Source organism: Penicillium cinerascens (assembly GCF_028974065.1).
Source record: "Penicillium cinerascens strain IBT 15544 chromosome Unknown contig_1_segment0_segment0, whole genome shotgun sequence".
Classification (NCBI taxonomy): domain Eukaryota; kingdom Fungi; phylum Ascomycota; class Eurotiomycetes; order Eurotiales; family Aspergillaceae; genus Penicillium; species Penicillium cinerascens.
This window is the reverse complement of record NW_026695287.1, coordinates 478,828-490,623: the sequence shown is the minus strand read 5'-3', so window position 1 is coordinate 490,623 and position 11,796 is coordinate 478,828. Positions and strand designations below refer to the sequence as shown.

At 46.7% G+C, this 11,796-nt stretch overlaps 4 protein-coding genes across 4 annotated transcripts; 3 read left to right on the top strand and 1 right to left on the bottom strand.

Moving 5' to 3' along the window:
* Positions 1 to 93: 93 nt before the first annotated feature.
* Positions 94 to 1,241, top strand: N7498_001749 (uncharacterized protein; the record flags this gene model as incomplete). Its single annotated transcript, XM_058448811.1, has 2 exons — positions 94 to 636; positions 687 to 1,241. The coding sequence occupies 2 exons, from the start codon at positions 94 to 96 to the stop codon at positions 1,239 to 1,241; spliced, it is 1,098 nt and encodes a 365-aa protein (XP_058311155.1).
* A 1,629-nt stretch (positions 1,242 to 2,870) lies between these two features.
* On the top strand, positions 2,871 to 4,288 carry N7498_001748 (ferric reductase family protein; the record flags this gene model as incomplete). Its single annotated transcript, XM_058448810.1, has 5 exons — positions 2,871 to 3,068; positions 3,117 to 3,852; positions 3,904 to 3,971; positions 4,020 to 4,203; positions 4,272 to 4,288. 5 exons carry the CDS (start codon positions 2,871 to 2,873, stop codon positions 4,286 to 4,288), a joined length of 1,203 nt encoding a protein of 400 aa, XP_058311154.1.
* A 4,006-nt stretch (positions 4,289 to 8,294) lies between these two features.
* Positions 8,295 to 9,881, top strand: N7498_001747 (C6 zinc finger domain protein; the record flags this gene model as incomplete). The annotated part of the gene is made up of 1 exon (XM_058448809.1): positions 8,295 to 9,881. The coding sequence occupies one exon, from the start codon at positions 8,295 to 8,297 to the stop codon at positions 9,879 to 9,881; it is 1,587 nt and encodes a 528-aa protein (XP_058311153.1).
* Positions 9,882 to 10,745: 864 nt separating this feature from the next.
* N7498_001746 (NAD+ transporter) lies at positions 10,746 to 11,648 on the bottom strand (the record flags this gene model as incomplete). The annotated part of the gene is made up of 2 exons (XM_058448808.1): positions 10,746 to 10,951; positions 11,348 to 11,648. 2 exons carry the CDS (start codon positions 11,646 to 11,648, stop codon positions 10,746 to 10,748), a joined length of 507 nt encoding a protein of 168 aa, XP_058311152.1.
* Between the last annotated feature and the right edge of the window lie 148 nt (positions 11,649 to 11,796).

Here is an 11,796-nt window from a genome sequence, read left to right as displayed (position 1 = left end):
TACATAAATATAGGCACTCTTCGAGGGATACTGACAATCCTTTCACAGTACCCTCCGCTAAGGCATATTCATTGGTTAAACATAGCATAAGGAATGCCAGAAGATCGCAGAAAGCGTGTCACGGTTGTTGATTTCGAGCATTTCCCTAGTGGGGCCGATAAGCCCGCTCAACTTGATGAAATCCCCCGACGGCCGGAGTCTGGGAGGAAAACAAGTTCACCGCTTCATGGAGACACGAGAAAGGTCATCAGAGGACGCCCGAAGAATTTCGGATTACCTCAGATAAATGAAAGCAACCATGGTTCCCATTCTTGTATTGTGAGGTACGAATCGCCGTGGGACACATATCGACGATCGATTACCTGTGTAATTGCTGGAAATGTGATCATCGCTGCTCATCGTTCCAGCCCGTCGCGGGTGATTGCAATTAGACAGCATCCAAAGAAAGATGTGGACCGGATGATACAAGTGTACCGTCACTTAAATCACGAGAGAATCCTATCTGCACGAGAGTGCTTTGTGGACGGTGACTCATTGTTCGCTTTGGTGGATGACTTACCACTCACTTTTGAACATCTCGTCGGATGTCGTACGCTTTATCCAACCGATAGCGAATTAGCTTCTATGCTTTGGCAGGTACGTCAGTCTTCAGACACTACTTGAGAAAGACGTATTAATCAGCGAAGACCCTTGATGGAGCCTGCTATCTTAGCGAGAATGGTTGGGAGCACCGATCACTGATATGCCGAAACGTTCTGCTAGGCCTGGATGGAGCAGTAAAAATAGGTATGTGCTTCTCATGCCCCACGGAGTCTCTAATTAATATTGCTGCAGCGTGCTTAGAGTCTTGTGGAAAGACATTGCCTAGTCAAGCACAAGGCACACACACCAAAGCACTTGCTAGTATCACCATGGAACTTATGCAGAAATATACCAAAGATGATGGGATGGTTGGGGTTGATGATTTGACTCGTTGGCCCGTAGAGTCAGACGCGTTTGGCTTTCTCTCAGCGATATCTACGACCAAATCAATAACAGCGTTGAGGAAGGTGAGTCGTGCTCGAATTTTGAACTCTGAGATAAAGAACATCTCAATGGTTCAGGCAGTCTCTCAAGATTCCCTATTGACTGTTGTTCAGCACCCACTTTTCAAAAACAACAGTCGATCTCTCGGGAAATTGGTCCTCCTTGCCCGGACAGTCATTGTTTCTGCGAAGATATTTTATTCGCATGAAGTCTAGTTTGATTTCCTTGCGTAATGTATAAAATCAATCTCATCTTTGATTTTGAAGGCGAAAAAGGATATCGTGATTCCATTCTCAGAATCGGTTTGACAGATAAACACTTCACAATTGCTGCCTAGCCCCATCGCCAAGGCTTTAACGTAGAGTAAATATTGAGCGGGTCGCATCTAACTGGGGGACACAGAAAGCCTACCGAGCCGAATTTTACAATGCATCAACTGAATGGCACGTTCAATACTTTATTCGCGCTGAGGTCTTGGCAGTGGGGCCAGGAAACAATAGGCAAGTGTGTATTTGTCAAGGTTACTTTACAATACGGATGGAGGGATGGATGGATGAATGATTCATTTACAGCACACTGACACCTTGTCGAAGCTGATTATAAACCACTGACGATTAGTTGGGCTGAGAGCGGACCCGGATTTTAGCTAAATTGTTATTCAACTTCGACAAGTCGTCAGGGTATGGGAACCACATAACCACACACACATACTGTATATCCCTGCAAATTCTTCTTCTTATATGTAAATCGTTTTCATATCGAATGAATTAAGCACGCATTAAATCTAGGAAGCACTCAATCTAAGCCTAATAAGTCTCTGATTTATTGAAGACGTGAAATATTGTTCTTACATACTTTATAATAAGACGAATGAGTTCGTATCATGTTAGTGGACGTGTATTGATAAAAAGCCCTTCTCCGAAGAAACTGAGCTCAGTTGAACACGCGGACAGTGGTTGGGGTCTAAGTTTATCTCGCCCTAGCTGAATTGCTACTAAAGTAGCCGGTTAATTTGCCCAACTAGGCTCTGTCAGTCATTAGTTGACACAGATGAATGCTTGGGACATGAATATCAGGCGTACTGGCTTTTCGTGGATTATATGTCACGCAGTCAAAATGCGACTAATTCGAAAAACTTGCATGTGGAGGTATGTAAGGTCCAGTAACGAATTTGTGACTTTACAAGCGAGGATACGTCATTGATTCCGTCCTGGGTTTTTGTTTGACACTGTGAATGTTATTGCAGGAAGGTTTCTTGTCAGAAGTTTGTTTCTGAGGGCTTTGGTAAGTGATGGCACTAACCGCGGAGAAAGATGAATGATAAACTATAGTGGTGTGTTCATGTATGTCTTTAGCCATCAGTTTTTGATCAAAACAATCCTTGCATCAGTAAACTAAGGATAGTCTACTTATAACCAAGATACCATCATGGAAGAGTTCGAATATTAATTTTAGTTAGTGCACCGCATATCTGCCTTGCTACAAAATCAGAGTATATAAGATAGCCCGAGGCTCATTTAGGTCTATTCTATTTTTCCAAGGAATAAGAGATAATGGAACTGTTATCGTTCTGCGGTATCTCTGTAGGTGGATTCCTTGCAATACTTTTATTGGTTCGCATAGCTTCGTTTCTTACTGAGTCCGCGGATGTCGCTTCAGTATTCATTTCAAAGCATTTCATATACCCTTACATAGTCAATCGTCACCGGATATGTGGTCCATGGAGTCGTGCTAATGTCTTTTTATGCGTCTTGTACGCTGTTTTAAATGTGTTCTTTATCTCATTCCGAGCTCAAGACACAGAAATCGCTGGGCGTCGTGCAGGAACTTTGTCCGTGATCAACATGGCTTTGCTTATTCCTACGACCCATTTGAGTTTTCTTGCTGATATTGTGGGGGTTTCTTTGATGGCTTGCCGACGGATGCACCGTGTCGTGGGCTGGATGACAGCCATTCTCCTTGGATTCCACATCACCTTGCTCATGAGCAATCATCAGCGGGACTGGAGTTTGAGAAAAGAAAAGAACTTTTTCGCTCTTATTGTACTTTCCCCGCTACAAATAGAATGCAAAATAGCTGACACGAATTAGGGTGCCGTATCGACGGGGGCTCTCGTCTGCTTTTCTTTCTCCTTCATCCGCCAACATCTGTTTGAGATGTTCATTCGCACACATCAAGGTCTAGCCGCGGTTTTCGTTTATTCAACATGGCGTCATTTATCATCTACTGCCTTTGACTCTCAGATCTACATCTACGTATCGCTCGGCCTACTAGGGATCACGACCGTGGTGCATATAGCTCTCTTCGTTTTTCGAAATGGAGTTTTCCCATCGAGACCCCATCCACGAGCATCAATCACCTGTGCAAGAGCAAAAGAAGGACTAGCTCATGTCGGTCAGGAGGGGACGCCATTAAGGGTCCGTGTGCTTTTGTCCAGACCCCTGCGAGTAAAGGCCGGTCAATATGTGAATCTTTGGATGCCCACCGTCAGCCTCGTTTCCTGGACTCAATCCCATCCATTCATGGTGACATCGTGGTCTCCAGAAAAGCAGAACGTTCTGGAATTTTTTGTCCAATCACGACGAGGACTCACAAAAACTATTCATTCTCGTGCAGCTTTGGATGGTTTTGCGTCGTACACCGCATTTGTGAGCGGCCCGTACGGAGCTAGCAAATCTATGGACGACTACGAATGTGTCTTGGCCGTAGCTACCGACTTTGGCATTGCTGGGGTCATTTCTTATCTGAAGAAACTTGTTTATGGATATAATACCTCCACCTCATATGTCCGGCGAGTTCATTTTGTTTGGCAGGTGCAAAGTTTAGGTAAGAATAATTCCAATGTTATCAAGAAACTGGATAGAATTGACTTAATAGATATTGCTGTCGCTGCCCAATCTTTCTTGAATGACCTTCTGAGCGACGATGTTCTGGATAACGGCTATGTGAGTGAGGGAGCTGTCCATTTTCTGAACATGCTGACTTGTTAAAAGATCCTCGAAATCTCATTTTACGTCAATTTCGGAAGACTGAAAGAAGCCTTTGGCATTCATGGACGTGCTGCGGTATTCAATGGCGATCCTAATTACGAAAATATTGTTTTGGAAGAAGCTTCTGGTAAATATATTTCCAGACTTCCAAATACAAGTCAGGAACAAGGTAAGGCTCTTGTTCTAGGTATGTCTCACGACTTTCCTTTTTTTGACTTTGAATCTCACTGACTCCACAGTATCCGCCTCTCCCAGAGTACGAGACGAGTTGAGAAGGGTTGTTTATAGGCATTTGGATCGTAAACTCTGCCTGCATGAAACAGATTTTCAGCCATGCTAATATACTTGACATTCTTCCTGGCCACTCTCAAGGCATCAACTTCAGTTCATGGGGTTTGTTTCTGTTGTGATATGAGGCTGGTGCAGACCAGGAACCAAGCCGAATCATCGGAATTAATCCCGAAGTATGCATACGAAGAACCAAGTTGATTGGAAATCAACTTGACCTTCTCGCTGTATATATATAGCCTCATGTTTCCCTCTGAACTACAACAGGTTATGAGCCCGGGAGCAAACTCTCGGGTGCCGTCTCTACTCATCTGAGAATCATCTTAACCCTTTTGCTATCAGAATTATAGAGAACACATCTCAAGTACCGTGCAATGGCCTCATTGGCTTATTCTAGTACTAGTGCATACTGCATCTCGCGGGACCGATACTAACCCCAATGCATGAGTAGTGCGTATCAGGGTAACAGGACAATACCATCAGTACAGGGGATCCAACAGTTTCTCTCTCTAGATATGCTATGGTATTGTTGGACTTCGGTGAATAAAACGTTGCTAATATATCGAGACTGGACGCGACATGATAGATAATGTCGGCGAAGACTGAAGCTGCCAATGGACAACTTCCCCGCCTCGTAATCGAAGAAATCTCAAGTACCTCACTGTGTTCCTCAGCATGAGAATTTGATGTCTCGTTGGCTATCCGTGAATAAGATGAAAGGGATAATTCAAATTATATAATATCAACTACACACACTCACACATACATGCACACATGCACGCACGCACGCATGTGGAGGAGAACGAAAGAGGAGTTCAATCATGCTGATTCGCCATATCGAGTATGTATTCTGTTGAGGGAATAAAAAGATGAGGAATAACTTATATTACAGCAGTCTAGCAAGTATTAGACTGGCAGCGGCCAGGATACTACTAGTAAGGCTTCCAGATGTACCTGCAGCTGTAGCCGATGACGAAGACGGGGAAGTCAGGTTTGTAGGAGAGGAGGCAGAGGTTGATATTCCAGAGGTAGTGATATGTGATGAGCTGGGGATTATTGTAGACTGGGGAGTCAATGGGCTTGCCGACGATGCCATGCTCGCTTCCTCTTCGAAGGAGCTAATTATTGACTTATAAACTTGTTCCTCTTGCAAGATGATGCTTACGACGGCAGTCGGAACGGGGGTAAGCCAGGTAGGAAGTGAATTGATGTCAATACCACTATACCCCGAACAATATAGCGAAGATGTAACGGATGCCGGAAAGGAATCCATAGCCGATGAAAACTCAGCATTTGCACTGGAGTAGGCTGGGTTCTGTTGAAAGCTTGAATATGCCGATACAAGCGCTAGGTTCATCAAATCCGCCGATTTCGGAGCTAATGGGACTGGTAGTGGACATGCCATTCTAGTGATCATCAGTCTGTGTACGCTTGTTTTTTCATAAAATGTTAAGTATACCCAGCGGTTGCTTGTGTGCATACACACACAAAGGTGATGAAAAGAATCATTGTAGTAAATATTTGGTTCGTCATGCTGCTGGACCAGAAATATCTCATCGATATTAATCGAAAGAAAAGGGAAACGACAGACTTATGTATGTGACATGTACATAGGAAAAGTTAGCCAAATACTTAGGACGGAGGCGATTACACAGATTATATAGCGACTGGTTAAAACTTAAGATCCCACAAAAAAAATAGGCTTATGGATTATAGGGGGCTTCTTTTCTCGTTACTTTAATTTTATTGGCTAATTGACTAAGTCGCAAGTCACCTCACGTTACATGGGAGAGAGGCTGTGTTGTCGGGCGCACCTCAAGATAGATAAGTCCCTTTCTCGGGAAAGAGGGGGCGGTAGGAAAGGGAAAGTTTGGCCGAGAGGCCACGTCAGCGTTTCAGCGGTGTTCAGGGCGTTCGGGTGAAGATTAAAGGGGTTTCAGGTCCCAACGACGGACAAAAAAGCCGGTGAGAAAAAACATACAACAGCAGGGATTCCCTGGTGGTCACGCATCCAACTAGCAACCTGCCGAGGTGTGGCTTATGTGCGGTCAATAGTCGGGTGGGTGTCGGCCGTGTGAGAAATGCGTGAAAAGGGTCAGTGCACAATTCACAGGGTGAGAATTAAGATGAGAACTGGATGAGAGCCCCGCGGGGCAAGTCGGCTGATCTGGTTTTTGAGACACTAAAGCTGAGCTCTTTGAAATCAATTTTGGTCGTCTAGCGCAGTCAATCGTGGTGCTGTTACAGTGGTAGGTAGGTAGGTAGAATGCCCTGAAACGGAGGAACGGAGTGGAAGGTGTTACTAAACCCCCCGGATGCGCGACGCCGACGTTGACACAGCAAAAACACAGCGAGAAACACACACCCTCCTCTCCGCCAAGCCTCTCTCTCATTGGACCTTGGTTGGATCCCAGGTCACGTTCCTTTCTTCTCGTGTTCGGTTGTCTCCGTTCGTCTTCGCTCTCCTGCCCTACTGCCGGCTCGCGTGCTCTGCAGGGTTCATCCTTGTATATTATGTCGTGTAACCCCTCCATAGAATTTTGGACCTTCCACGTTCGCTACTGCCGTTTGTGAAATTCCATTTTGAAATATATTTCTGGTCCTATTATCCGTTCTCCATGCATACATAATTCCCGTCTCCGTTCTTCACCGCTACGTCTTAGGTATCTCTATTCATCTTTATATTCGAATGCTCTGATGCCCCGCCCGCTATACACGGTGTTTTCCTTCGCCTTCCTATACAATTTCTATCTAGATTTGATGTACGCTGGATCACGTTATGGCTTCAAAATTGACTTGTCCAGCTACGATTCATATTCGGGACTTCGTCGAGCATGTCGAACCGGACCCTACACGTTCCGGTAAAGGGTTTTTAATGCAGCTACGTATATCACTCAATACAGTCAACTCCCGCGAGCTGCACACCCTCCCGGGCAGAGGTTTTCCCTTGCACACTCCGGATGTGTGCAGCTTGTGAGATGATGATGTAATGATTATATAATGTTTACATAAAGCTTTTCCTATTTGAGTTTAAACCCCATCTCCAACAGTGTCTTTTGTTTCTTCCCATCGACTTCGAGTTTCTTGAATGCTTTTGTTAAAGCATCAATTGACGCTATATCCTCTTCTGTACACCCCTTTCTGTGTGCAGCCCATAGTGAAAGATCAGATAGATGTTGCAGAATTACCGCATCAGTTGGTACCTCTGGTCTTGGCCCAAATACTGTATACGACATATTCATATTCGCACTCCGCGTGTTGAGATAAGTGATAGTCTGATTGATTCTTACTGATTGACCCAAGGAGTTATTATTTACAGGGGCGGGATTCCTCATATATATCACTCCCCAATCCCTGCAGCAAGGTTCAGCCATCGTGATACTCAACACGAATATTCGTTACGAATATTCGTAACGAATGCGAATATATTCGTTATTCGTGCCGACCCCTAGGTCGCACATATTCCAAATGCCCTACCTGTGTTCCAAAGCCAAACTTATGTTATTATTGTGGATTCAGTAGTGGCTAAAAATTGTAGGCTTTCTCAATTTTGGCGAGGTCGCTCGCGCGACCGTGTCGCCCGTGCGGCCGTGGATCACGTTACGTTACGTTACTATATGCTTATGTAAGGAAAACCGTACGGATTGCGGATTATAGTATATCCGTCCTTCGTCTGGCCTTAAGACCACACTCCACCTGTAATCACGAGTTGCTCACGAGTGCTTTTGACTACGAACGCCTCAGCACATTGCTCTGGGGAATTTTGATATGCCTCTTGGCAGGGCCCGCTCAAGGGTCAGTCCGACCGGGCGTTTGAAATCAAGAGGGGGTTGCAAAACTTGCAAGTAGGTGTCTTCTAGCTTCCTATCTTACCGAATGCGGTATATTAAGCTAAACCCTTCCAGAATAAGAAGAGTCAAATGCGGAGAAGAAAAGCCACACTGTGCCCGGTGCACTACCACGGGTCGCAAATGTGACTACGAGGGCACAATGTCCGTCATTGACCATCCTCTTTCATTATTACCGAACACGGTCTGGCGGGAACGGCGATCTTTTGCCTACTATTTCCAAAACGCTGCATCCTCTATCGGCGGTGGATTGGATGGTGAATTTTGGGACACTATCGTTCCACAGGTTTGTCGGCGTGAACCCGGCGTGTGGGACGCCATTATCTCCATTAGTGCACTATTCGAGAGTCCTGAGCCATGTCCAGAACTCTTTTCTATACGCGGGGGGTATTCTCGCTCTTCCAGCTCCTTTGCTCTCAATCAGAACCACCAAGATGCATTGGGCTGGTACTCGCGCTCGGTTTCTGCTATCCGCCAGAGGATTGAGAGTGGTCGCTTGGACGTTTTTGTCGGGCTGATTACTTGTATACTATTTATCTGCATCGAGGCCCTCCAGGGAGGTGTGGAGGAGGCCTTGCAGCTTTATAGCCAGGGCGTGCGTCTTCTTCTCTCTTTTCGTGCGCAAATAGCTTGCGGAACAGTGCCAGCAATGGAAGCTTCCTGGTTTGAAGGTACAATCGTCCCAATCTTCACCCGTCTAGGATCACTCGCTCTCCCTCTCACTAGGCCGCTGTTGAGCATTTTACTATCACACACCGAATACACATTGGCGCAGCAATTTGATTCCCTCAGGTCTGCCCGAGAAGCCCTCGTCCTCCTTAGCGCAGAAGTCCAGCTCTTCCAATCCACATGTGTTGAGTATGTACGAGAGCACGGCACCTCAAACATACCCCAGGACTTAACGACCCAACAAAAAATGCTATTAGCCAAGCTAAAGAGCTGGAACACTGCCTTTATCATTTTGATGGAGCTCCTTCGCTCCAAAAGGCTATCCCCACTACAAATCAGCATCAGTGCTCTATTCATCGCTCATCACGAAGTGCTATACATAATACTCCCAACCACCCTCACAACATCCCAAATCATAACCGACGCTTATATACCAAACTTCCAAACCATAGTGGACAAGTCATCCATCGCTCTCAACGCTACCGCCCGACCAGACGGCACACAACCACCATACACATTCGAGATTAGCATCGGTGGCCCGCTCTGGTTTACCTGTCTCAGATGCCGTGAACCTAGAATTCGACGTACAGCCCTATCCCTACTACGCCGCGCACCGCTGGTCCATGGATTTTACAAGACCAAATCTGCAATCACATTCAGCGAACGGGTGATGGTGCTAGAGGAAACATACGGAGTGGCAATGAACGCAAGTCGCAATACCACACCAAGATCGCCTGCATCCCAGTCGACCTATAGCGAGGTTCCCAGGCTCGACCTGGCCAAGTTTCTCGAAGACTTTGAATATCCCACGAGTCTGGATACAATGCCTACGGAGCTGGGATCGATGCCGACGTCGGAACTCATTCCGGAAGAGGCGCGTATGGGACCTATCAACGTCTTTCGACCGAGAGACGGGCTTCCGCCGGGGACGACGGAGAAAGATCTCGTGAAGTGGAATCTGAGTGCGGATCAGGTCTTTCTGAGGTTTTCGTGGAATAGACGTGATGTGGATAGTGATTCTTGGCAGATAGTCCACGAAAATATCCCGCTTACGCTTTAGATGACGTTTGCTGTTCCGATGAATGATGTGGAAGAGTTGGAAATGAAAGCCAAGGCGTGTCATAATAAACCTAGTGCATATGTACAAAAAGCAGGCATACAGTAATTAACCATGCGGGAAAGATAGTAAATGAGGCCAAAACAAGCGCTGCAAACAACAGAGAACTTGCGTGAACGCGAAATGCGATCTCTGGTATGTGAGCAAGGTATAGTTTGTGGGGCCTTCACATTAAAGAGCCTCCTAAGGAAAACTGCAATCTAAGCCGAGAATCCTCCGGCCAAAAGACGTTGACGCAAAGAGCCTGAAACCCGCTCACTGAAAGAGCCACTAACTGGAAGACGGTTATTTCCAGGTCTATACAGGAAGGAAAGGAGGGAGAGGGGAGAAAGAGCGGAGCACTCATGAGTGCTAGAGGTGGGAGATGGAATTCTTGATCGTCTCGACGAATCTTCATGAAATCACGCTTTCTGCGTCGGCGCGATTTTCTGCCATGTTAAGCTTCAGCTCGCCTTGATGCTGGAGGTTGTGGATAAGCTACCACAAATACTCGTAAGTGAGCATGGTCGTCATAGCAGCCGGGACGGCCAGGAACAGATTGGTGCCGATCCCAGAATAGAAAACAGCCCAGCCCTCTTCTTTGAGAGGATCGTTTGGTACGTGCCGAACATTCCTGTGTTTCGAGGGCGAATGGGCATCTCGTCGTCAGACGGGAAAACCCGGGGCAGACCACGGTCATGCGGGTAATGCAAGCCGCCACAGAATGCGATTTCCTCCGGCGAAGATGCGGGTGCAGTACGCTGCTAGGTTTGCAGTCGTGTGCGAGAAACCTCGTGGGGGTAGGTGATGGTGCTAGCACAGACCTTGCTAAGGAACGTGACGCATGAAATCCCAAACCAGTGGGAATTGCCGTTGTTTGAATGCTCCCCCGATGCTGTATCCGGTAAAGGCCATCCTCAGATATTCGTAGAGCGGAAATTGGATGGCAACATGTCTCAGCCCCAGAAGAGCAGGTGTGAGGCCGGAGTAAAACGAGCGGAGACCCTCGATTCGGTACATCTTGCGGGCAGCATCTATTGAGCCTGAGTATTGCTATGGAGCTCTCGCTCCCTCATTATTCTGTTTCAAGCTTTGTGACATAAGCCGTATCTTGATGACCCAGATAGGATTCGTCACGATCGTCGAGCAAGCTCCAGCAGTTACAGAAGCATATCCTCGTGATAACCACCAGCTGCCTGTGATGTGTCAGTATATCGTAGCCAAATATACCCAAGAAAAAGACCACCGACCTGTTTCTTCGTAGAGGGACTCTCGAGACTTGTCGTACACCGCCAAATAAACAGCCCAAGTAGGAAGATATCCCATCACATCAGACCAAGTCCTTGGTACAATCCACGCAGACCATTTTCCCGGGAATATTATCTTTCCAGTTCCTACCATGCCACAGTATAAATTTTTTTTTTTCTCACCTAACTGCGCAGCGCGTCGGGCAAACCCGCCTTGGGCTTGCAGCTTGGTTTTGATGACATTGAGGGGACAGGTCACGATTCCGGAAGCGACACCTGCAAAGGCTCCGCAAAAAAGAGCGATCCAAATGTTGGCAACTTTGGCGGAGAGAACCTCCAGGCGAGTGATAAAATCAGCGCTCGGTGATACATCGGCGGCGGGCACGTGGGGAGCGTACTGGGCTCCATTCTCAGAATGAAAGCCCGGCGGCTGATGGGAGAAGTTGCTGGTAGCTGTAGAAATGTCTCTGTCGTCGGAGTACATTGAGAATTGGCAGGCGCTCACGTTGGTCTGTCTGTCTTGATCACCGAGGGCTCCCGGACACAAGCATATCTGGTGCTCGATTCGGAACCCAAGAACCCGGTCAAAGAGAGAAAATTACTGTGGAGGAGTCGTCGTCGGGTACAGCCAA